The sequence below is a fragment of the Lutra lutra genome, chromosome 8 (assembly GCF_902655055.1).
Source record: "Lutra lutra chromosome 8, mLutLut1.2, whole genome shotgun sequence".
In the NCBI taxonomy this organism is placed as follows: domain Eukaryota; kingdom Metazoa; phylum Chordata; class Mammalia; order Carnivora; family Mustelidae; genus Lutra; species Lutra lutra.
In genome coordinates this window covers 90983287-91009461 of record NC_062285.1, presented here as the reverse complement: position 1 = coordinate 91009461, position 26175 = coordinate 90983287, and the positions used below count along the sequence as shown (strand labels likewise).

The 26175-nt window shown below is 36.5% G+C and overlaps 2 protein-coding genes across 10 annotated transcripts in view; one reads left to right on the top strand and one right to left on the bottom strand.

Annotated features, from left to right (window-relative positions):
• Nucleotides 1-591: 591 nt before the first annotated feature.
• Nucleotides 592-26175, bottom strand: part of LOC125106782 (C-type lectin domain family 2 member F-like) — a 42947-nt gene continuing 17363 nt past the window's right edge. For 4 of the 6 annotated variants that reach the window (XM_047741332.1, XM_047741330.1, XM_047741334.1 and 1 more), the window contains 6 exons: nucleotides 15703-16498; nucleotides 8870-9052; nucleotides 8256-8348; nucleotides 3776-3963; nucleotides 2854-2960; nucleotides 592-741 (listed from right to left, as the gene is read on the bottom strand). In XM_047741332.1, coding sequence (XP_047597288.1) covers nucleotides 627-741; nucleotides 2854-2960; nucleotides 3776-3963; nucleotides 8256-8348; nucleotides 8870-8936 — 570 coding nt within the window. In that variant the 5' untranslated portion in view covers nucleotides 8937-9052; nucleotides 15703-16498 and the 3' untranslated portion in view covers nucleotides 592-626. Of the gene's footprint in view, nucleotides 742-2853; nucleotides 2961-3775; nucleotides 3964-8255; nucleotides 8674-8869; nucleotides 9053-15702; nucleotides 16499-26175 lie in introns of those variants that run through there. The other 2 variants (XM_047741333.1, XM_047741335.1) reach the window with 2 other exon arrangements.
• On the top strand, nucleotides 16437-26162 carry CLEC12A (C-type lectin domain family 12 member A). 4 transcript variants are annotated; one of them, XM_047741324.1, is made up of 8 exons: nucleotides 16437-16536; nucleotides 16643-16739; nucleotides 19300-19365; nucleotides 21233-21331; nucleotides 21614-21802; nucleotides 22692-22843; nucleotides 24392-24495; nucleotides 25889-26162. In XM_047741324.1, exons 2-8 carry the CDS (start codon nucleotides 16649-16651, stop codon nucleotides 26064-26066), a joined length of 879 nt encoding a protein of 292 aa, XP_047597280.1. In that variant the 5' UTR covers nucleotides 16437-16536; nucleotides 16643-16648; the 3' UTR covers nucleotides 26067-26162. The 4 variants fall into 4 exon arrangements, with proteins under 4 accessions (XP_047597280.1, XP_047597281.1, XP_047597279.1 ...); XM_047741325.1 differs by lacking the exon at nucleotides 19300-19365 and having other exon boundaries at nucleotides 16518-16536; XM_047741323.1 differs by having other exon boundaries at nucleotides 16533-16739.

Genomic DNA, 26175 nt, shown 5'->3' with positions numbered 1-26175 from the left:
TCGGATTCTTTCAGTGGTTTCAGCAACAACAAATCCATGTAATGTAATTCTTCACCTTAGTAGCTTGAATAAAGATCTCGGAAACTGTGAAAGATTGTATAAATGTATGTTCAGGGGATTTGGTCTTTGATGGTGATACAAAGTAAAAAAATCCTAATTAATCTCTGAGTACTTGTCCCATGGCCTTCTTTCCAAATTCTCAATGGGCTACATACCACTGGAGGCTGAGTGGAACATGCAGTGCTCACTTCATGCTTCATCTCTCATCTCTTGTAGGCAAATTAAATTGAATTTCAGACAGAGGAATCTTTCACTCCTTCCTCTTTACCCTCCAGTCTGTTCCACTGAGGCATGTTGTTGAATCAGTTGTGAACAAGACCACTGTTATACCCCCAGGCTTAGACACACCAATTTACGTGGCGAAGCGACATCATGTAAAAATTCAGTTTAGTTTCTTGATCTTAGATAAGTTATTTAAATGAAGATAGAAGTCATTTAAAATTTTATCAAGCAACTTAAAGCATATGTTTGATGGGAAGGAAAATGTATCCATATGAATTTATAACACATAAAAGGATAGTCTTTCTTTAATTATTTTATTTACTTTATCGTGAAGGACCCTTTGTCTAAGGACAAAAGGATTCCCTGCTGCATATATATTTTATTGCATCATTGCAACTGGCACTGCTTATGCCGTTCTTAAACATGAAGGCACACGTTCCACTTCCTTCAATATTAAACCTGGAACAAAATAAGGAGGTTAATTATTTACCGAACCGCATGAAAAATAACTACGTACAGACTAAAATATGTAACTTTGGTGACCATGTTTCAAAATTTGCAACTAAAAAGGAGTAGAAGGAGTGAAATGAACTGTTTCTCTCCTCTTCAGCCTCCAAACTTCACTTCGGGATGGTGGTGTGGAAAGAAACTAACACCAAGGAACTTCACTGCAGTAACAACAAAGAATCCTGGAACTTGATGCCGTTTTACAGTGGAGTAAACATTGAAAATCACTTTGGGAAGGATTAGATCTTTCCTTTTAAACAAAAGAACAAAAGTAAATATAGTGAACCATTTAAAGATCATATACAGGTAGAGTATAACTGAAATTTCACTGATTCCCACACCCCTGCACACATTTACAAAACTGGTCAAAAGGCTGAAGTAGATGTTCCCTCAACCGTATTTTGAATCTATTAGCATAGTAATAGTGAAATAGGTATTCACCTGATGAACTGTGAAACATGTAAATAATCACAAGTAAAATATCTAGGAAGGGTCTTCTAAATTCTTATTTTAGGTCACATAAAACATACACAATTGAAAATTCAAAATGAAAAAAAAGAGAATGTTGAGTTATGATGGATTTCTGGTTATATGGCAATTAAAATGTTTTAGCACCTCATTTTTGGGAAACTTTGTGGCACTGGTGTGCACTTTCCCAGCTTTTAGGATATCTTCAGAATTTATCCTATTTCCAAAATATGTGTCCATTTCTGTGCCTACCCTAATGCTAACTGCAATGGTCTTACTTATGCCACCCCCCAAATTCAGATGTTTAAGATCTAACCCCTAGTAGCTCAGAATATAACCATATTAAGAGATGAAGTGTTTGAAGAGGTGATTAAGTTAAAAAGAGATCTTTAGAACCCTAATCCAATATTCCTGGTGTCCTCATAAGAAAATATTTGAACAAGATAAGCATTTGCACAGAGGGAAGAACATGTGAAGACACAGAGGGAGAAGATGACCATTTACAAGCCAAAAAGAGAGGCCTCAGAAGAAATCAACCCTCCTGACATCTTGATCTGGGATTTCTAGTCTCTAGAACTGTTGTTCACACTGTCTAGTCTGTGATATTTGCTACAGCAGCCTTAGCAAACTAATACACCATCTTTAACCAACTTCTAGTTTTTACTTCTTCCTCATTTTTTATTTTTAAGTAGGACTATATATAATATAAAATATCATGTTAAACTGCCAATATTTTCTCTAAAGAAAATATCATTATATTAGGTTTGATAGTCAGAAATTTTAATTTATGTCATAGTTTTCTTACATTTTTCAGAGTTGGCTATATTATTATCCTCAAATCATTGTGTATTTTCACCCCAAATTGGATATAAATACAATAATAGAAGTTTACTTTTAGAAAGTCCTGCTATTTCTTGGTTGGGTCACCCCTCATATAATATCTAGCACAGAATTAGATGCTAAATAAATTGTAACTAGGGGTTCCCTTTACAGGGAACTCAATATTCTTTCTTTGCTTTTCTCCTCTCTGAAGTTGGAAAAAAATCAAATGTTTCAAAAACGAAAACGGAGTTGAGAGGTATAATCAGTTCTTCAAGCTAGGAAACATTGAGAAGTTTGAAAAGTTCGAAAATTTTAAATAAAGATCGCCTAGAGCATGCATTTTCTCTTTCTCACTCATTCCCTTCCATTTCAGTTCACCAGTGTGTGTGGTATGTAGACTTGAGTACACTCTCTCAGACTCCTTAGCAATGACAGTCCAAAGCAACAACAAACAAACAGATAGAGACAAAACCCCAACTGGAAAGAAGCAAGGATCAAGCTAGTTAGATTTTTATATAGTCTTAGATTAAAAGAACACTTGTGGTACACATGTGGTATATACAGTCTAATTTACCATATAGAAGTAGATGTTGATATTTGATGCCAAACCCTCACTAAGGACTATATATTTGTTTGAAGGTTCTCTTTGGCATCTATATACATTGATGGTCTTTTGGGGAGATAATGTGGAGGAAACTATAAGGGTAGCTGATTATAGGCTTAGATTCCTTACCATGCTTAGCATATTTTATAATAAATGTTATTAAAGCTTACCAATTGTCGAATGCATCTCCATTTGCCCACACCCAGGGTGCGCTTGCATTTGGCTTCTTTAGTCCAATCCAATATGAAGAAGGTTCCAGATAGGGCATCAAAGATTCCTTTAATGAAACATGGGGTGTTGTTTCATTAAAGATTTGAGAATGAGTTTTCTCATTCTCACTACCTCCAGTGCTATGGTCCTTCCTTGGGCCCATTATGTCTTGCTAGGGTTATTGCAATAACCTTGTAACATGGCACTCTACTTTTATATTTGCCTCCCACTAGCTCATCACAGCAAAGATAATGATTTTTTTTAAACTTAAGTCAAATCATGTCTCACTTTAGTTCATAGTTCTGCAGTATTTCCCTATTTTACTTGGAGGAAAACCAAAGTATTTACTATAGCCTCCAAGACCCTAATCACCCATATCTTTCACTCACTCCCTCATTCTAGGCACATTGGCTGATTTTCTTTTTTGTTCCTTGAATATTCCAGGCATATACCTACCATGAGGTCCATGTTCTAGATGTTTCTTCTTCTTGGGAAGCTGATTCCCCAGATACTTCTCTAACTCTTTTCCACCCGATAGTTTTGCTCAGTATCATCTCAATAAGACTATCTTACATGCAACCTACCCACTTAGAACACTCAGAATATCACTTATTCATATCTATTTCATATCATACACACGTATGTTATATACATAAATCATATATATGTTTATCAAAATTTACTAACTTCTAATATACTATACAATTTACACATTCGTTTTGATTATTTTTCATTCCCTGTCTCTTCCTCTGGGATGTAAGCTCCAGAAAGGCAAAGATCTTTGTTTTGTTGGCTGATATATCATACCCTAGAAGGATACCTGTCATATAATAGCTACTCAATAAATTAGATGTGATGTATATTGCAAAGGAGAAATCTAACCACTTCATTCTTGGAGTTGAATATGGCGAGAGATCCACGATAGGCTATGCAGTTTGCTTGGCCATCTATCCAAGTTTTTTCATGTTCAGATTGAAAGAAGCAATTATTATTGATTTGGTTCCAGCCTTGTGGACATATGGTTTCATCTTCAGAGCATGTATTGTCTTTAAATATCCTTGGATTTTTAACTAAAATTAACACAGTGGTAGAAAAAAAAATGAAGAAAGTGTAAGAGAAAGGAAGAGTCTTACCTTCAGTATAAAAGATATATTTCAGATTGAGAAAATGAATTTTACTTCCATATTCAATTCAAATGATTGAACTTCAAATGTCAACTCAGAAAAAAAATTAAGAACATAGCATGAAAGAAATCAAGACTGAAAAATGCAGGTGTATGCGTTATTTAATATAGCAACAATAGACCAATAAACAAAAAATCTTCTCTAGCCAGTTTCTTCCCATTTTTTTATATTATTGGCATTTTCTCTATTTACCCATTTCCTTTCCTATAATTTACTAAGGTGCCTGGGACATGTCTCACTGTAAATAAACCAACTATCTGTATCCATAACCTCAGAGGGTTGGCTTCCTATTGCTGGCTTAATTGAGACTAGATTGTCTTTCAAGAACAGATTTTCCCCAGAAGTTGAAGTTGTTCATTTTTTTTTTAAGATTTTATTTATTTATTTGACAGACAGAGATCACAAGTAGGTAGAGAGGCAGGCAGAGAGAGAGAGAGAGGAAAGCAGGCTCCCCGCTGAGCAGAGAGCCCGATGTGGGACTCGATCCCAGGACCCTGAGATCATGACCTGAGCCGAAGGCAGCGGCTGAACCCACTGAGCCACCCAGGCGCCCTGTTCATTTGTTTTTAAACACAAAATAATTCAAGGAAAAAAAGTTTGGAATTTACTACCTTTCTGCTATCCACTTTTTACTTTCCAATTTACTGAAACTAGACAGATGAAGTTACTTATTAAGGTATAGCCCTGAGAAAACCAAAGCTCACCAAAAGTACACCTCTTCACAGTTGAAATAAATGACTAGTTCATAGTCAAGCCTATGAATGAGAAAATCTTCAAATGATACAAGAAACCAGCAGTATAGTTAGTAAAGTTTATACAGTAACAGTTTGTACAAGTTAGTACAAAATCAAGTATTTGGTTCACAACTTGGGTTACCAGAAAACCAACTTTTATCATTCATTCATTCATTAATTTGACAACTACCACTTGAGCTTCTATCATGTGCCAGACATTTCTGTAGGTCTAGAAATACAACAGTGTGCATAAGATACCAAAAAAATCTTTGCTTTTATGGGACTTGCTTGTCTACTAAATTTTATAGTTTGTCATTAAGGGGGATTAGGGTTATTGGTAGAAAGTCTTACAATTTTAATGCAGTAGCCAGGATAGGATCAACCAGAGGGTGATTTTACCAAAACTTGAGGGTAGTGAACTAGTGAGGAATATGTGTATATCTGGGAAGATCTCCCTCAACAAAGAGAAGAAACAGTACAAAAGACCAAGGTGAAGGCCTGGCTTGTTCACAAAATAGTGAGGATGCCTGTATGACTGAAGAAGACTGAGTGAAGGGACAAGTGGGAGGAGATGAGATCACAGAAGTAACTGGTGACTGGATGACCAGATCCAATAGAGCCTTGTAGACCATTGGCAAGATTTTGGCATTACTCCAAATGAATGAATAACCATAGCAGCATTTTAAACAGATCTGATTTGTTTTTGAAAAAAATTTTAAATGTATTCTAGAAGTGTACTGTCCAGTATGGTAGCCACTAGCTACACATTGCTATTGATATTTGAAATATGGCTAAATCAACTCCAAATATCCTATAAGATACACAGTGAATGTTAAAAACTTAGTACAAAAGTCTTAAAAATATCATTAGTAATAAATTGATAGATGGTGAAATGATAATATATTGACTATACTGATATTAACCTAAAATTTTCAGGAGGCAATAACTAAGCAAAAGCATTTTTAAAATCAAAGAATTGCAATTCAGTGTTTATAGATTTGAGTGGCAATCCAAATAGCATCCCTCTAGGGAGCAAAAGTCAGGAGTTTTTAAAGAAAAAAAAGGGAAGTTTTGTATATATTACAAAGAATTTTGATCGGTGCTGATAGCAGAAAACTAATCTTGGGTAAGCATAATTGGTGGCTAAGGCTTTCATTAGTGTAGCAAATTCCAGGAGGTCTTGCAGAACCCTTGAAATATTTGGGATTTGGCCTGGTTCAAAAGTTTTGGAGGATACGCATAAGGCTTACCTCCTTAATGGCCTCCTGGATACATTTTAAAACACTTTGATGTAAATGACTCCATTTTATTTTCTTTTTCACACTGGGTTAAACAAAAAATACAATGAAAACTAGTTTCATTGTTTTATTTATTTATTTATTTATTTATTTATTTATTTTTAGTTTTTCAGTGTACCATCTAAAATATATATGATATTTGTGGCTCATTTTTTTCACTGGACAACCTTGCCCTAAGAGGTAAAGGGTAGAAGAGGGAAGAACATTTAGAAAAGAGGATGTTGGCTAGGTAGAGGGTGGTAACAGTAGAAGTGGTGAAAAGTACACAGATCCTATTTATATTTTGAAAGACCAGGAAGAATTTGCTGATTATGTGGGGAATAGGGGTATGAGGCATTAAAAAGTGTCAAATATGACTATAAGGTTGGTTAAAAATTGGAAAGACAAAGTTGCTGTTTCCTGAAATAAGACAGATCACAGATAAGAAGGGGTTATGAGAGAAAGCCAGAATAAGATTTCAGCTTGGACAATGTTATGCTTGAGAAGTTTATTAGACAGTCCACTAGATGGGTTACAAATTTGGAATTCAGTTAAGAAACACAGATTGGAGGCATGTATTTGGAGTTCATTGTAAGTGTGACAAAGTTGCAGGTAAGGTTCAGATTGCCAAGGGTGTAAGGGTAGGTAAAGAAGGGACCTGCCCAGGGACTGAGCCCCAGGGCATCCCAAAGTTAAGACATCAGGGAGAAAAGAAAGAATAAGCAAAGGAAAGCTGGAAGAACCAACAAGTTAGGTAGAAAACAAACCATGGGAGAATGGTATCTTGGAAGCCAAATGAAGAAATTATTTCCAGGAAGAGAGATTGCTGAATACTGCAAAGAGGTCAAGTAAGATGAAAACTGAGAAAGGACTAAATTTAGCAACACAGAAGTTGCCAATGAACTTGAAAGACAAATTCTGTAGAAGAAAAAGGAAGTGGAGCCTGATCAGAGTAGACTGACAAAAAATAGGAAGATAGAAATTAGAAAAACTTAGCAAAAAAAAATTTTCCAGGAGTTTGCTGTAACGGAAGAAAAAAGAAAGAAATTGATAGTGAAGAAAGAGTGAGGGCTAATCAATTTTTTTTAAGGTAAGAGAGATATTACCATAATGTATTGCTGATGGGGATGTTTCAGCTGACTATGGAAAAACTATAATGTAGGAGAGAGAGAGAAATATTATTATAGTCACATAATTGATCAGGTGAGAGGCTATAGAAACTGGAGTAGAACATGAAAACTCTATCTACAGTACCAGGATTCTAGACAGAGTGTATTACAGGTAGAGATAGAGGTAAGCAAGTAGAGGTGGTCACGAGAGTATTTGGAAGTTTTTTAGTAATTGTTATAGTTTATGAGGTAAAATTGATAGCAAATATAGACCTGAGACTGAAGCATTCTGAAGAAAAGGGAAAAGTATAACGTAATCATCTACGGGAGTAAGAGAGTTAATGCACTAAGGAACAGTAATACAATTGTTAGTCCCCACCCCACTTCTTTTTAACTCTATCACATTTACACCTGGCATAATTCTCTGACACTCTCATTCTTTCTTTCATCTAAGGCACTCTCTCATAAATGCCTACTTGAACTTAAGGTTCAGCACAAACACCTTTCCCTTCACAAAGTTTTGCTTGACTACCAAAAGCATACTTAAAATCTCCTCTTCCTCTTCAAATTGAACATACTTCTATTTAGCAATTATTTTATTGTTACTATTTGCTTATGTGCTTGTTTCTTCCATCAAAGATTAATTCCTTTCAGGCCAAAATACCCCCCCACCTTTTTTTTTTTTTTTTTCATTTTGGTAGCATCATCATCTAATACTATGCCCAAAGTTCAATAGGTCTTAAAAGAAAAAGAATCTTTCTATGGGGTGACTGGCCGGCTCAGTTGGTAAAGCATGCAACTCTTAATCTCAAGGTTGTGAGTTTGAGCCCCACATTGGGTGTAGAAATTACTTTAATAAATAAGCTTTAAAAAAAAGATTAATCTTTCTAGAAGGCAAATCAAGTGACAAGCTTTAAAAAGCAATTTGGTGCTCTGGCTGGGAGAATGCTTTCTGATTCTAATTATTCTGTGTTAGGGAAGAACACGCTAGTCATTGATATGAGACTGAAGTAATGATAATACAATTAATGTATTTTTAACAGAAATTGGTTACTCACATTTTCTAGGAAATCCTAACATTGCCCAAAGAAGAAAAGCGATGCCTCCACATAGCATACTTGACATGACTAGCATTTTCTTCGTTACTACACCTAAGGAAGATGCATGTCATTGTTTATATTCTAGAGAAAAAAAACAAATAACAAGCAAACAGAAAACTCAAGTAAGATTTACCTATCTCTCTATCTTCTATAGGTGCTACTCTTCACAACACAGCAATTAATATTGGGAACATGAGAAAGGGTACTCAGAGCTAACTTCTCAGCAGCCAGAGTTCAAAAGTGCTTTGGCTCCCCTTTTTAGTGCCATTTCTGACAACTGTTTTACCTACTCAGTTTTCTTGCCTTGGGTCCAGAATAGAAAACCAAACTTCATCCTGGGACTTTTTTATTGCTGCCTCTTCCGAGGGGGAAAAATCTGGTGGAGAGGAGTGGATCCACCATTTCTTTGTAGTCTTGGTTTTATTGAGGAATACTGCTTTTATTTAGGGCAGATTATGGACAATTAAAAACAAAAGTGCTGAGTACACAAATTGGGATCAAGAAAGAATGCTAAGATAATCATGGGAGGCTCAGTTTCTGTACCAAGGACAATCTCTGTGGCCCCCCATTACCTGGTCTCTTGACCTTCTGCTCGACAACCTCCATCCCATCCCTATTCTCAATCCCTTCGCTCTCCATCTCCAAAGCTCATAGACAAGGCTCTTCTGTTATGAAGCTGGAACGGTAATGGTTTCCAGGCAGCACTAACAGCTACCATTTGTTCCAGGGGTGTGAGCTCAGCAGCCTAGGATTGGCTGGACCACAGAAAGAACTCCAAGAATTCAGTCTCTGATTGGTTCCTTACCTCCCACCTGCCAACTCCTCAAAGCTGAGCACGGAGAGGCCCATACCTTCCTGTGTAACCTGAAACATGGAGCTAGTATAAAGAAAGAAGAGAGTATAAAGAAAGCATAAAAGCTTTCCTAAACTTTCATACTTCTAAGTTTGAATGGGCTTTCAACATTTTATTTATTTATTTACTTATTTATTTTGCATTTGGAATGTCATGAAATACCTCAGAATCCCTTTTATGTAAAAATTATTCGTGGATATAACTTCTCTGGGACATCTCCATCCTTTTCATCACAACTCTATCCCTTATTTTTGTTGATGGTTGCCTTCAAAATTCCTCTCGCTGCATATCTAGAGTTTCTCCAAAAGTGGAAATATCAATATATTCATGATCAGCTATTTCTTTCTACTTGTCTATTTTCTCTCTGTCTTTTAAAGATTTTATTTATTCATTTGAGAGAGAGAGACACAAAGACAGAGACAGAGTGAGCAGCGGGAGAGGCAGAGAGAGGAGTAGAAGTAGGGGCAGAAGCAGACACCCTGCTGAGCTAGAAGCCCAATGTGGGGCTCCATCACAGGTCCCTGAGATCATGACCTAAGCAGAAGGCAGGTTCTTAACCATCTGAGCCATCCAGGGGCTCCTCTATTTGCCCATTTTCTATTTGACTTTGACTTTCAGCATTACCACTTTTTATTTCTTTGCTGCATTTAATCATTATTGAACAGTTCCCTCTTTTGATTACTTATTTTTGTAAAATATCATGTAAATTTATCACTGTGAGGTGAAGAGGTAACATAACTTTACACTTAATTGTCTACGTGCTAACTAAAGACAGATGCACACCAATCAATCATTGACAGACAAGTAGATGACATGACTGGTCATTGATCATAATACGTATCTGTTTTATACATAGTGACTTGTAGGCTGAAAATCTAGCAGAGAAGTTTGTACTTTATACAATTAAATAATACTATAAGTATATTATAAATATGCATAAGTATACTGTAAGACTAAAATTTGAGACATATAGCTGGAGCATGGTGTCATTTAATTAATTAATTAAATCAGGGGAAATGAAATTTGTGCCATCAGACCATAAGAAATAATGCACAATCACCCCAACAAATACATACATTCTCTTGCAAAAGTACATATGAAATTAAAAATACATACACACATATACATAAACATACATCATGTACACATATGTTATGGGCTGTCTGTGTCCTTACAAAATTCATATGTTGAAATGCCCAATGTGAGGTAATTGGGTTTAGGTGAGATAATGGAGGTAGAGTTCCCATGATGGAGTGTGTGTGTGTGTGTGTGTGTATTTCTTACCCATTCTTATTTGTGTCTGCTCAATCTGATGATTAGGGTACATTGAGGATTCATTGCTACAATGTAGACATTATGCTAAGGATTGGTGGGAATGTAAAATGGTGCAGCTGCTGTGGAATACACTACGGTGGCTCTTCAAAAAATTGAACATTGAATTGTTGTATGATCATAATTCTATTTCTGGGTATATACTCTCATAGAATCCAATGCAGGATTTTGAAGAGATACTTACAAACCTCACGTTCATAACAACACTATTCACAATAGCCAAGAGGTGAAAGCTTCCCAAGGATCCATTGATGGGACATTTGGTAGGGGATAGCAACATGAATGCAGAAGCAATAACAGTTCCTTAGCTTTCCTTCCTTAGAAGTATTTGAAGTCAATGGCTATTCCTTATTCTTTTTTTTTTTTAAAGATTTTTATTTACTTATTTGAGAGAGAGAGAGAGAGAGAGAATGAGTTGTGGGGAGGGGCAGAGAGAGAGAACAAGACCCTCTGAGCAGGGAGTCTTTGGATGAATGAAGAAAATGTGACCTATACCTACAATTGAATATTCCTCAGTTTTTAAAAGGCAGAAAATTCTGATGATATGGGTGGATCTTGATGACATAATGCTAAGTGAAATAAGCCAGTCACAAAAAAAAACAAAACAAAACAAAAAACACTTATGACTCCACTTCAGCTCAGGTCCTGATCCCAGGGTCCTGGGATTGAGTCCCGCATCGGGCTCTCTGCTCAGCAGGGAGCCCGCATCCCCCTCTCTCTCTGACTGCCTCTCTGCCTACTTGTGATCTCTGTCTGTCAAATAAATAAATTTTAAAAAAAGAAAGAAAGTTAAGTTCTGTGGGTACTTACAGGGCTACAGTCTTTACAAAACACCTCCTCTATTTCCCAGGGCTACAGTCTTTACAAAACACCTCCTCTATTTCCCCATCCTCTAACCTCTTCCTATGGGTTCTTCCCTGAGGCCTTTCAGTCATTTGAAAAATATTAGTTGGGCACCCAAATACTTGATGAAATCTGATCAAAACACATGGGACTGAGGAATGAGTGGGTAGGTCAACTGATATGTTTGCAGAGGGCTGGTGAGAACATACTTCTGAGTGGGTGGTCAGGATAAACCTTCCTTCTCTCTGAAAGAATTTTTGCTACCTATACGTATTTGTCTCCATTTTTCTAGCCAATCCACTCCTTGGGCTTGTAGGGTGACCAGATTTAGCAAATTAAAATATAGAATTCCCAGTCAAATTTGAATTTCAGATCAACAACAAATATTGCAAAGACAACAACAACAAAAAAAACATTGCCTGAGGCATACTTACCCTGAAAAGAAACCATTTTTAATCCAAATTTATATTTAACTAGAGATCTTGCATTTTGTCTGAAAACCCTACTTAGGTCAGAACACTTTTTCTTATCTTTTAAATCAATAAGTGCTCCAGGGCTTGGTTTGGGGTTTTGCTTGATCCCTGCTTACGCCTGTCTGGGAACTGTTAGGTAGCCAAGAGGCTGAGACAAGGAGAGGAATATGCAACAAAGGAAAGATAGATTGATGCTCTTTCAAGGGCAGAAAGGACTAAAGAAAGGGAAAATGGAAAAAGACAACGTGAGACCTGAAGAATCTAGTGCAGGCTGTTTATTTGGAAGGTGAAAGAAACAGCAAAGAAACGTTCATGAAGTGAGAGAGGATGTGTGTCAAGCAAGCCGCTACTGTGAATAATCAGTTTCCTTTAGCCGATCACGTCTGGCAATCAGTGTGAAAGTATTTACACTTTTTCAGTATGCTTTCCAGTCTTCCCCCCAGGAGTATAGAAACATCTCTGTTTCATTGCCAGCTGTAATGAGTCCACCCGTGGCCTGAGAGGGAGACTTTTTCTCCTTATGTCTAAGGACATAAGGGAATTCATGTCCTCTGCACAGCGACTTTTGTTCATCTCCCCCAATCCTTCATCACTTTCAAACCTTCAGGATGCAGTGACATCTGTAACGTGTCTGCAGGAGCGTGTGATTGCTGAGTCTGCAGCAATCAGGGTCCTATGCTGTCATATAAACCCACAGTCTACCTTTAGCAACTTGTTAAAAGCTTTACCCTAATTCCTTTTTTTTTAAGGTTTTATTTATTTATTTGACAGAGAGATCACAAGTAGGCAGAGAGACAGGCAGAGAGAGAGGAAGGGAAGCAGGCTCCCCGCTGAGCAGAGAGCCCGATGTGGGGCTCGATCCCAGGACCCTGAGATCATGACCTGAACCAAAGGCAGAGGCTTTAACCCTCTGAGCCACCCAGGCGCCCCTACCCTAATTCTTTATAATAGTTTACATGAGTTGCATATTTACCCCAAGTAAGCAAGCCCTGTCTCTTTCCTTAGATGTTAGCTTAGTCAGCTGCCACATGACCTCAGATCTCCGAGGAGTTTCAGAGAAGTTATGAATTTGCAGATTCATAACAGCAGAAGTGACGTATTTTCCCCATTTTCTACATGCTAAGTGAAACTGAGTCTGTCTCTCCAGTGGTGGTTGTTCTAGTGATCCAACCTCACAGCCTTTGCAGGTTGAAGTGTTCACTCAGCTGCTGTGGAAAATCTGTCAGCCACAGTTTAGAGTCAAGACTAGAACGAAAGGAGAGGATTAACTCATTCAATACGGATTTGCTAGAGGGTTAGCCCCTGTAAGTCTCCAATGTAACTAGCTACAGCTGAACACTTAGGATAGTCAATTTGGATAACATGCCCAAGTGAGGACTCACATGACAGGTTCTGACACATTTTATGGTTATAGATGTAAGGAGTGGGCTGGTGGTTTCTGTGGTGAAAATACTGAGGCAGCAGCATAGGGGTAAAGTAAGATTTCCCTGTGTTACAACATCATGACCAAAATGCTTAGAATATAGCGCTTTATAATGCCAGCAAAGAAGCTTCTCATTCCCCCGCCATGCACATAAAATACCCCCTGAACAGTATCAGAATGTCCTACCTGGAGGGAAGCCTGGGTGGCTCAGTAGGTTAAACATATGGCTTCTATTCAGGTTGTGATCTTGGGGATCCTGGGACTGAGCCCTGCCTGGACCCACCTGGACCTGGCCTTGAACCCCAGGTCTGGCCCCATGCTCAGGAAGGAGTCTGCTTGAGATTCTCTCCCTCTCCCTCCGCCCCTCCCTTGTGCATGCTCTCTCTGTCTCTCTCTCAAATAAATAAATAAATCTTTAAAAAAAAAAAAAAGAATCTCTTACCTAGAGTCTACACTCAGAGCTACTCAATTCCTGTGCATTACCCTGTAGTGGGACAGCTGAGAGGGAAAACTCAGCAACTGCTATTGCTTCTACATCTATGATACTGTTCCTCATATTTGTTGTTTCAGAAAAACTGGTGTAGATGTACTGCTTGGCCATCAGCTCTTGTACATATGCTCAGTAGGTTTTATATGATGAACAGCTGGGAGATCTCTAGTTCTGGCTATAGAACTGTGGTCAGTATCACATGAAGCCTCCTACAAAAAGATTGGTATAAAGCTTGAACAAAATTTATTAAAAAAAAAAAGATGAAACTTGAAAGACTCCAACTGATTGAGGCTTACTTCTTTTATTATACCTGTCTGCCAGGAAAACAAACAAAAATCATTTTAAAGATATCATTTGTAATCTCAACTGTTTTGCCATACAATGTCTGGCATTTGATCAAAAAATAATGAGGCATCCTGGAAAAAAAAAAGACTAAATGGCAAAACAACAACTGACAAGCCAAATTAAAACAAACAAACAAAAACTGAGCCGCAAGTACTTTCAGATACTGATGGTATTGGATAGGAAATTTGAAACAAAAGTGGTCAGTGTGTTCAAGTAAAGAGAAAAAAAGTATAAAGAATTTCAGCAACATGGAAGCAATTCAAGAGTCAAATGAAAACTCTGGAACTGAAATAAATAATAACTGAAATTAAGAATAGTTTAATTGAAGATTAAGTGAGACAAAGATGAAATCTGAGAAATAAAAGTGTTTACAAAGGAAGGAGTAGGGGCGCTTGGGTGGCTCAGTCGGTTAAGGATCTGCGTTAGGCTCAGATCATGATCCCAGGGTCCTGGGATGGAGCCTCGCATCAGACTCCCTGCTTAGAGGGTCTTGTTCTCTCTCTCTGCCCCTCCCCACAACTCATTCTCTCTCTCTCTTTTTCTCTCTCTCTCTCAAATAAATAAATAAAAATCTTAAAAAAAAAAGAATAAGGAATAGCCATTGATTTCAAATACTTCTAAGGAAGGAAAGCTAAGGAACTGTTATTGCTTCTGCATTCATGTTGCTATCCCCTACCAAATGTTGTGCCAGATAAACTACTCACTTACTGGTAAGTTCCACTAATATATAAGAAATAGTCAATGGATATAGTGAAAATACAATCCTTTTTGAGAGATCCTTTTTGCTGTTTTGTTAAATGGAAAAGAATTCAGATTGTACTGGATTGACGAGACCCTAGCAGAAGTAACTATTTTGCGTATTATACGTGAGAGCTCATGTAATGAATTTTGCTGCTTGTTGGCTAAACTAAGTTGCTGTGTAGTGTTCAATGATTCATTAGTTACATGTAACACCCAGCGCTCATCACCACACGCGTTGTTCTTAATACCCATCATCTGGTTACCCCATCCCCTCACCCCTCCCTTCTGTAACCTTCAGCTTGTTTCCCAGAGTCCAGAGTCTCTCATGGTTGGTCTCCCTCTCCAATTTCATCCCATTCAGTTTTCCCTCCCTTCCCCTGTGGTCCTCCACACTATTTCTTATGTTCCACATATGAGTGAAACCATATGGTAATTATCTTTCTCTGCTTGACTTGTTTCACTCAGCATAAGCCCCTCCCGTTCCAGTCATGTTGATGCCAATGGTGAGTATTCATCCTTTCTGATGGCTGAGAAATATTCTAGTGTATATATGGACCACATCTTTATCCATTCCTGTGTTGAAGGTCATCTTGGCTCCTTCTACAGTTTGGCTATTGTGAACATTGCTGCTATGAACATTGGGGTGCACATGCCCCTTCTTTTCATTACATCTGTATCTTTGAGTATATATATTCCTTTGAGCCTATCCACATCGTATAAATTGTCCCTTTATTTTATCCTTTTCAAACTCCCCTTTTAATGTATATATTTGTTTTTTTCTCTTGATTCTGACTGTGGGTCTCTTTTTTGAACTTGAGTATGCCACTGTCACTGCAGTCTTTCAACTCTTCAATTATGTGACTGAATATATAAGATTTACTAATAAGAATTAGGAAGGAACTTACTCAAAAACAATGATTCCCAAACACCCATCTTCACTTTGTACCCTTGATCAGTAAATGCACAGATCCTGGCCTCCTGAGAATGCTGAGTGGACTTTATAAGATCCTGGCTTGCATGACCCTTTTGGTATACTTTAGCTGGGAGCTGGCTCAAAAAGACTGAGGCAGTCTAAAGAGAGACAGCAAGACTTATTTCAGCTTTCCTGGACTACAAAGCAATTTCTAGGACCTTTGGTATACCCACCTCGGCCATCAGTGTGCATACTTCCTGGTGTGGTTTCTGGGTCCCAGATCCCTTACTGTATTTCTTGCTGCTAAAGAAACTAGATGCTCCCTAACTCCTCTTAGGTTAACTTACCCCTAACTAACAGAGTTACAGAGTGGGCCTTATCCTCTGTCTCTCTCTAGGAGTGCTTTGCGTACATACAGTCTCCCAGCAAAGGCAAATCCACTCTGTCAGGACATTTGCCATGACACATACAGAACATTTATGCCAGACCACTATTGTGGAAAAGTGAGTGTGTGGGGATGGTGTCCTTCTCGTCTTTCTCTGCTTGAAGGTGATTCTCCAACAAATTCTATGTTATATCTGCACATGTGTTGTTAGGGATCTGTGTCCCCTTGCCTGGCACTAACCAAAACAATTTTTAAAACTTCCTCTCATTGGGAGTTATAGAGAAATGAGAAAAAAGGAAGAGAGATAAGAGGAAGAAAGACTTTCAGTCTTGCAGCCATGTCTGTACTTATCTGAGGCCTCTGATAGGCTGCAGCTCCTCTGTATACAGACAGGATTGGGACACTGAAAAGAGAAGTTAAAGCTTACACATTTCAGCTTTGGTTTGTAAACAGATGTGTAAAATTACAATTCCTGTTTAAATTCAACTCTGTTAGTTCACCTTCATCTTATTTTTTTTTAATAGTTTGTTAGGCTTTCTTTTCATAGCCATCAATGTCTGAAGAAATTACTTATGCAGATCTAAAATTTCAGGAGTCCGGTAAAAAGGAAAATATCCATGAGTTTGATGGAGTTGGGATAAAAGGTAAGATTTTGAACTTTGGATGTGTTGTAGGTTGAGCCTCCCGTTTTTACCAAAAAAAAAAAAAAATTTAAAGGTGTTGGTGGTGCATTGAACACTTGATCTTTTACAATGTTTCTGTTTTAATATCATAGTCAAGATAATTAGGTTGGGACGATAGTTTGATTTTACTGGATTATGTAACATTTTTCCCCCATAAAACAAGGGAGTACATGTTGTCCAGGAAAATCATGATTTTGTACGTTCTTTTTTTTTTTATAAGAAAGTGCTAGCCACTCCCAGCTAATGTATCTAATAGTAAAACAAGAGATCTTTCCTGCTATGTGAAAAATACTATTCTTCCTGCCTTATGAGGTAGAAATGGGAATCTTCATTTTGCAGGAGAGCAACAGTGACTTCAGTGAGTACATGCTATGCTTGAGTGTTACATACACGAGTGTGGATTGGAAAAGACTCTCTATTGACCTGCCAGAATTATGGAGGAGAGGGTTTGGAGTCCATCGGATGTGTACAGGACATTTAAATAGATCATTTGACCTTTTGAAGTCTCTGGGCTCTCACCTAGAAAGTGGAGATAAGAAGGCCCGTTTTATTATGAGATTACAGCCATAATTCAGTGTTTGCTGCCTGTGCCATTTTGGAAAAGACCAACATATTTAATGATTATTTTGTGAGGCTTAAATTAAAAATAGATGAAGATGAGAAATATACCAATAATTTTTTTAATTGGTCAGGATTTCAGTAATCATTTTTTGTTTATACATTTAGTCTAGTAGGTATGTATTTAATATTTAAAATTGATCATATTTTCAGTTCTGGGTACCACAAATAAAAATAAAAGGATATAAAAAAGAATGCAGTAATAAATAAGTTTGAGAATATTTTTCAGAAACAGATATTAGAAGGAATTAAAGTTCTTTTAAGCCGCTCAATTTGACCAATTTGACCATTACTATCAAACAAATCAAATTTTATTCAGAGAAGGATTCTAAGCAGAGAGAAAGATACTAACCTCTGTAGGCACATATGACTAAGTGGAAGAATATAAACTTAAAACTAAACAGCAGGAATTTTATTTTCATATTAAACTATCACTAGAGATAAAGAGTGAGATAATAATATTCAGTCCTATAAATGGAAATTTTGTGAATGAAAATTTTACTATATTCTTAGACATATTATTCATTCATAAATAAATTCATAAAATCACGTTATATCACTTCTCTTTAGCTTGCTGTTAGGTCTGTTCACTGTTTGAATGATTAGAAAATAATAGCTTAGAGAATATTATGGTTGAATGGGGATACAGCTCTTTTTAATAAATCTTTAATTAATTTAGTTTCTTTAGGTATGAGATATATTTTGAGCTAAATTTACTCATCTTAAATATGGTATTTAAGAAGTAATTGCTTTGGTTGAACTGTCGAGGAGAACTTAATAGTCTGATACTTTATTTTAAAATGATTCTTGCAGTCATATGATGGCATTAATGTTTCTCATTATTTAGAAAAGGAAAAAATTAGTGTTTATTGGAGGCTACAAAATACTTAGATACATACACACACCATAATTCCCATATGTTGAGCCTAGATATAGGAAAGAAAGAATAGGAGAGAGAGAGAAAGGGAGAGGGAGAGAGTGAGAGGGCAGGAGGGAGGAAGGAAGGAAGGATAAAAGTAAAGAAAAAAAGAAATGTAGTGTGTGTGTATGTGAAACAGAGACAGAGAGACAAAGAGAACTTTTAAAAATGTCATTTAGTATTCTACCAAGTCAAGCATATATTGCTTCCAAATTTCTCTTTTTCTTTTCTTTCTTTCTTTCTTTCTTTGAGGTTAAGTTAAATGAAAAAACACCTAGGCGACTAAAGGAAGAAAAGAGGTAAAGAAATATTGGAAGCTATAACATTCAAAACCACACTGTACCTGAAAGTTTTGTATTTTTATTATTTTTATTTTTTTTAATTTTATTTATTTATTTGACAGACAGAGATCACAAGTAGGCAGAGAGGCAGGCAGAGAGAGGGGGGAAGCAGGCTTCTTGCTGAGCAGAGAGCCCGATGTGGGGCTCGATCCCAGGACCCTGGGATCATGACCTGAGCCAAAGGCAGAGGCCTTAACTCACTGAGCCACCCAGGCGCCCCAAGTTCTGTATTTTTAAAAAATTTTTCCTCTAAAACTGTTTCCTTTCCCCAATCATCCTCATCTCATTAAATATAAAAATAGATACATATTTAATACAATCACCAGGAGTTTGCTATATGCCAGCACTGTTCTAATTGTATTACCAATATTAATTCACTTACTCTCTGATATTTTATAGCTTTCTTTTTTTTTTTAAAGATTTTTTTTTAATTTATTTATTTGACAGAGAGAGATCACAAGTAGGCAGAGAGGCAGGCAGAGAGAGAGAGGAAGGGAAGCAGGCTCCCTGCTGAGCAGAGAGCCCGATGTGGGACTCGATTCCAGGACCCCGAGATCATGACCTGAGCCGAAGGCAGCGGCTTAACCCACTGAGCCACCCAGGCGCCCTATAGCTTTCTTTTTTAACCAATGCAAAAACTAAGACACAGAGAGGTCAAGTGACTTGTCCAAAGTCTCACGTGATAAGCAGATCCAGCATTCAAGCCCAGGCATACTAGCCCTAGGCATGGCATGCCTTCTTCTTCTTCTTTTTTTAAAAATCACTATGTTATGCTGCCTACAAGTGTATATATTTAAATCCTCCACATCTATCAAGTAAAAGATCTCTCATAAATATTTCATAAATTTGTACTATAGATTCTAATTTCTTTGTATTCTCTAGTCCTAGTAAAGCAAACTGCTGTTCTCTCTTTCATGGCATACTACAATAGTTTTCTTGCTATTCTTCCTACTTCCAACATTGCAGCCCTACAATTAATGTATTGTCCATATGCAGTAATAGTGATCTTTCCAAAACAAACCACAAAAAACAAAAAACAAAACAGCTCAATTATTTTCCTGTCTTCGTTAAACCCGGTGGTTTCTCAAAGAACTCCAATCCCCTCACTCTGGCTTAATAAAGCCTGTCAATAATCTGTCTCCTGCCTTCTTTTTGACCTCCTCAAACATCATTTCTCACCTTGGCCACAGTTCTTAGCCACTGAATTTTTTTCTGTTTTTCAAACAGGTAAAGATCTTTCCCAAATGAAGTCCTTTGAACTAGACAATCTTGCTGCTTATAATGTTCTTCCCACTGGTTTTGCAGGCTCATTTGCATTGGCTATAAGATCAGAACTACTTGTTCTCTATAATATAACTGTTTTGAATCTGTGCACACCATAGCACAATTTAAGATCTCTATCATCTATCTACTTATAGATAGATACTATTTATCTCTATCTATGATCTATCCATTTTTTTCTCTCACAATTAAAATGAGAGCAGGAACTTGTATATCTTGCTCACTTGTGTGTTGTATTGTGAGCACCCAAAATAATGCCTGGGATATAGAAGGTACTGAGCAGATAACTTTTGTCTAATTGAATACATAAATAAATGAGAACATAATTCTTAGGAAGATAGAACTTGAAGTCATACCTCTAACCTTAGATAAGATCTTTACTATATAGTTCTTTCACTATTAGCCATTGGTCAAAGTCTAAAAAGTTGTTTTACATTTTACTTTCAATTCTCTACATATTTCACAATATTACATCACCAGCTAAGAGATGTAGGACACAGATCAGAAGTATAATTGGTTATCACATTTTTCCTGAATTATGTTCTTTTAAATAGCTAGTATCCATATACACAGATGATGATAATTAAAATCAGGTACTGATTTAATAATGATTAATTTATAATATAAAGTTTATAATTCTTTTTTTTTTAATAGGGAAATGATCTGTTTTGGGGATTTAGTGTTTAGCAAAAAAAAAAAAAAAGTCCAACAGAAATTTGTTGCTAAAAATATGAAGAAATCCTGATGAGGAAATGATACTGATCTGGCCTATGTTTCTGGCTGCTGGGAGGACACATGAAAACATTACAAAAGACACCCTATCATTTATATTCCACAACCAAACTCTCAGGATTTGTGGGGAAGGGCATAAGTAATAAAATTATTTTCTTTGGCACTCTCAATTGTCCACTGAAGGAAGGGATACTTTGATCGACCTCTTTATTAGCTGCCAGCTACTCGTTTCCCCAATTTGTACAGAAAAGATATGTCCTATCCAGATTGATAGGTTTTCTCAATTCTTTTCAAAGCCCTTTTTTTGCCTCTTTGTGTCTTGACTCAGCCTACCAGTTAACAACCTCTCCTGTGAGAACCAGTTTGCATGTAAAACAGCTAACAAAGTGTTTTTTACTTATCCTTTAAAAAGACATTTTTAAAATGTCCTTGAGTTTCTAGCAAAACACATTCCTTTACCAGAGACACGTTAGAAAAGAAATAAAGGCTGAATGAATGAATGAATGAATGAAATTAAGATGTATACCACTTCCAGGCCTGCCTACTTATTTTGCTTTCCACAGCACCACCTGCTCCTTCCCATGGATGGCGTCAGAGAGCCTTGGCTCTGACTCTTCTATGTCTTCTGCTACTGGTTGGACTAGGAGTCTTAGGAAGCATATGTATGTATGTATTACCCATGTTTGGACTGAAAGGGAAGACACCTAGAATTACATGAATTTTACAAGAAAGTTTATTTTTGAATTGAAGCCTTGGAATAGGCTTATAGGTTATATAACCCAAAAGGTATTGATAACTGGATACTTAAACACGGTAATTTGTTTTCCTCCCTTCTGTGAAGGGATTGCTTCCCAAAACCTTTAATGTTTGTAATACTAGTTCAGCAGAAAAGAGATAATAGTTGGGTTGAGGAATTAAATTTTTTTTATTTTTTTTATTTGGAGTTTACACAACTTTGAAGATAGAAACAGGAAAATTGAATAAAATGCAAAATTTCAAAGAAGAACTTCAGAAAAATGTTTCTCTGCAACTGATACATAACAAGAATAGTTCCAAAATGATCAGGGACCTGTCGATCACACTGCAGGAAATAGCCACCAAATTATGTCATGAGCTGTATAAAAGAGAACCAGGTAATCTTATATTCCTCTTCAAGCTATTTATTAGACAATGAACAAAACTTAGGAGTTACTTGAGACTCATTCATCAATAGCTGGCAGCCTCCCCCCCAGGATGCCATTATTTGGAGATAGGAATTAAATGTAGTTGACAGAGGACTCACTGATATTTCTGTGCAGTTAGAAGTTTCTCTAATCTGACATCTATTACTGTTATTTTGGGCACTGAGGTTAATAGAAGTTAGGGAGGAGAGGAGAGGGCACCTCTTTATACCCTTTTTAAAGGATAAGAAGAGAAGATAGGTCTCATCTTTAAAGGTGACCTTATCCTACATTTCAGTCAATGTTTGAGGAGAGTCCATAGAAAAGAAATAGTTAAGCCTTGCCTATGGGATGAGGAAGAATTGGCTTTTGAATTATCTCTAACAGTTTCTATAGCTATTATAACTAAAATATATTCTTTGTGCTCTTGAGAACTCTCCCAAATTTCAACATCAGGCAGCCAGAAACACTGTAGTTGGAGAAGGCAAGGTTGATGTAGGTTTGGGGGGTAGAGTCTTACCAAACAATGTTTTTGTGATTAGCCTTTATTGCCATGTAGTAGTACAAAAAATGAAAAAAAAATAGAGAAAGAAGTTAATTAATAATTATTTAGGACTCCTGAGGTAAGAAAACACACTGTAATACATCGGATGTTTAATTCAGAATGTGTTGTTCAGATTATGCTTTGGACATATTGTGGTGGTATCTAGGGACCAGGAATACAGGATGCATTTTCTTCACTTTTCATGTAAGAAGAAGAAAGAGAAGTAAATTTGGTTAACTTATTATAGAGGACTTTGGAAATAATAAGAATAATGAGGATTATCAACACAAACCAAATGAAACTATGTTTTTCTTCCAGAGCACAAATGTAAACCTTGTCCAAAGGCATGGATGTGGCATGAGGACAGCTGTTACAGACTAAGTGACCATTATGAAACATGGCAAAAGAGTGTCGTGTTCTGTTCTGCTCAAAATGCCAGCCTGCTGACGATTAAGAACAAAAGTGTGTTGGTAAGGTCCCATGGATCTTCTGCCTATGAAGAAGGAAGTCACTTTTCCCATCATAAAATAGAGAGGAATGAGGCATGTTGGGGAAGATTTGTACTAATCCAGACACAGGCTTAAGTTAGGGTATGAGGTGACTGAGACTTAGTACATTTACCATACCGTGTAGATTAGCCAAAGTGTCATCTAAAATGTTAGCTTAGGGGCGCCTGGGTGGCTCAGTGGGTTAAAGCCTCTGCCTTTGGCTCAGGTCATGATCCCAGGGTCCTGGGATCGAGCCCCGCATCGGGCTCTCTGCTCTGCAGAGAGCCTGCTTCCCTTCCTCTCTCTCTGCCTGCTTCTCTGCCTACTTGTGATCTCTGCCTGTCAAATAAATAAATAGAATCTTTAAAATAAAATAAAATAGAATGTTAGCTTAGGTACTTAATGTCAGTGGAATCTCAGCGGCTGGGCAGGTGTGTAGACATGGGGTATCCAGAATCTTTAGGTCTGTGAGCATTTCCAGACTGGAACTTTAGGATCAACTCTCAGAACACAATTTCTGAGAATTTATCTAAAAGTGGGAGATCTGGAAATCATTCCTGAAGGTTACCAATTCTATAAAATCTAGATAGGAGAAGATTCTTTGTTTCTATCATTTTGTCTTTTTTTAACTAACAGAAAAAAACAACATATACTAGAATAAAAACATAGCTTGGGTATAATATGTATAAAAAGGTAGAATTAAGATGGGATGTCAAAGGCAAGCGTCAAGCAGACATATTATACTGACTCCCTGGGTCCCAGGAAAATGAGTTCTCTGGAAGATTTATTTATGTTTATACGTATTTATTTATTTTATTTTTTCTAATATTTAAGTAGTATCCCTTTATTTTACTTATTCCTCTGCATTTCTGGTCTCTCAAATAGTATTCCCATATTATTTAAGGAAAAAATTCATTTTCACAAAAGTGTCAGCTTCCTTACTGTAAGAATCTGGTTCCTCCTTTATAGTTGCAGGGAAAATCAAACCATAGTTTCTTCCTCCTCTCATCATTGTCAACTGATCCATTCTTAGTTATTTACTCAAAAAAAATATGTCTGTATTATGAGGGAAAAACAACTTATGTTGCCTATAAAATTTTGGACTGGATCTCTATTCTATAACCACTTCTCATCAGACTTAGCTACATTTTTCTCCTACTTTTTCGGTTTCTATTAACTTGTGTATGTAGTGATTAACCACCTTTTTTGCTCCTAGACTGACTACTGCTGGATACTTGAATCTTGAAGTTTGTGACCTTCACTGCCCCTAAGTTAAAGAAATGCATGGTTTGGTAGATAGTTTTACTTGTGAAACAGTATCTGATAAATAACTGTTGGAGGAAATCTTAACAATAAGGAGCACTTCATTTTGATTTTTTTCTAATGGCATCAAAAATAGTGTAATGTCAGAAATGTTACCTTAAAACAGTAATTTGTAAGAAATTATGTTGTGAAGTAATGTACAGAAATGGGAGATAGCTATTATTTTGCGGGGGAGACAATTTTTTTAAACATCTCTATTTCTTGTAGGAATTTATAAAATCCAAGAAATTACGTAGATACTGGCTGGGATTACCTAACGGAGAATATCAAGATTACCAAAACCTGGATGAGACGATTATCTCCTCCAACTGGTAAGTCTTTATTCTTACTGAATTTTTCTGGTTGGTTTGAGTAAAGGTGTTTTCCCTGGGAGCAGTATTGGTTACAATTAAAACTAGCTTCAATTGAAATTGCATCCTTAAATAACTCTTTTCTATCAGGCTCCTTTAATGTTTAATAATGCAAAAAACTACCACTAAATCTAAACCCTGGGATTCCTGCACACTCCCCACTGTGGGCGAGAAGCAAATACAAGTTGTTTTGTTTTGTTTGCATTTTCCTTCAGACAGAAATAGTAAATATAAGAATATGGGTCCAAAAGACAAGGCAGCTTTGTATTTTCAGTTAACAATGATGGGACAGAACAGGGGATAATATGTATACAAATGGAGGACAAAAGGAGGTATATTTTAAAGATCCTATCTGGAGTGAAGGGACTAGAAGTAAGGGTAGTGTGGGCACATCACGGAGAGTACAGATGGAATCTTGTTTAGAAAAGGTAGAATTTCTACGTGTTTTTTTGTAATTATGGCTAATGGGAAGGTAATCTATAGTGGAATAGAAAACACAGTATATATTTCAAATAATTAAAAAATAATACAAAAATAAAAATATATAATATATGTATATATAATACATTATATATGTGTATAATATATTATCATATATGTATTTCTTTTTGTTTTTTATTCTTAATGTTATTCTGGGATTTGTTTCTGGAAAGGTGTTGTGATCAATGACATCTGTATGATGCCACTTCAAATAGGAAATCTCACTTTTCAAAATTTAATTGATAAAGTTATTTATTTATTAATGATCATTATTTATGGACCCAAATATTTAATAGTACATTTTTCCCAAAAGATAATATTTTCAATTTATAAGTTTGTCTTTGATGCCTAGTCCCTGCTTAGTAATCTTATTTTAGGGGCTGGTAATTATTCAGAATGTCAGAATAAAATCTTTGAAAAATGGTTAGAAGGAAATGTTACCTGGAGATTATGTTGAACTAAAAGTGTCATATATTAGGTTAATTCCAAGCTTGGGTGATTACAAAAAAATATTTGAAGAGACAGTGTCAAAGATTTGCAACAGGAGCCAGACTGGAGAATTAATAGAACTGTATTATTCTAAATCATATTAACTATTGGGGAAGGGAAGTTATACATCTGGGAGTAAAGGCGAACAAATAGTCCAGTTGTAAAAAAGTGGAAAAGGCAGACTGAAGTAAGGCAGTGTTTACTACTGCATATTTGTTGGTAAATATAAGTAACTTGGACACTCTCAATAGTCCCAATAATAATTAAAATTTATTTTAGACAATGCAGACCTAGAAGCAATGATATATTGGAAAAGCAGTTTTTTCCTGTGGATGTGTTTGAAATGTTTGACTTGTTAATTGTAATTCTTTATTTTCTCTTTCAGGCTTACACAAAGGAGAAATGACATAAATGATAGGATGTTTTGTGGGTATATAGATACACAATATGTTTACTATGGAGACTGTACTTTCAAACTGAAGTTTATATGCGAGAAGCTGGCTAATCCAGTGGAGGTTAAGAGCACACTACTGAGTGAAATACCAGATGGAAAATATAGTTAGTGCAGGTATTTCTCTATTATCCTGTGATTCAGGCAACTTTAGGGAGCATACGTCTTGCAGGTCACACAAAAGCAATAAAGAAGCTGTGAGACTAAATCTCTGTCTCCTA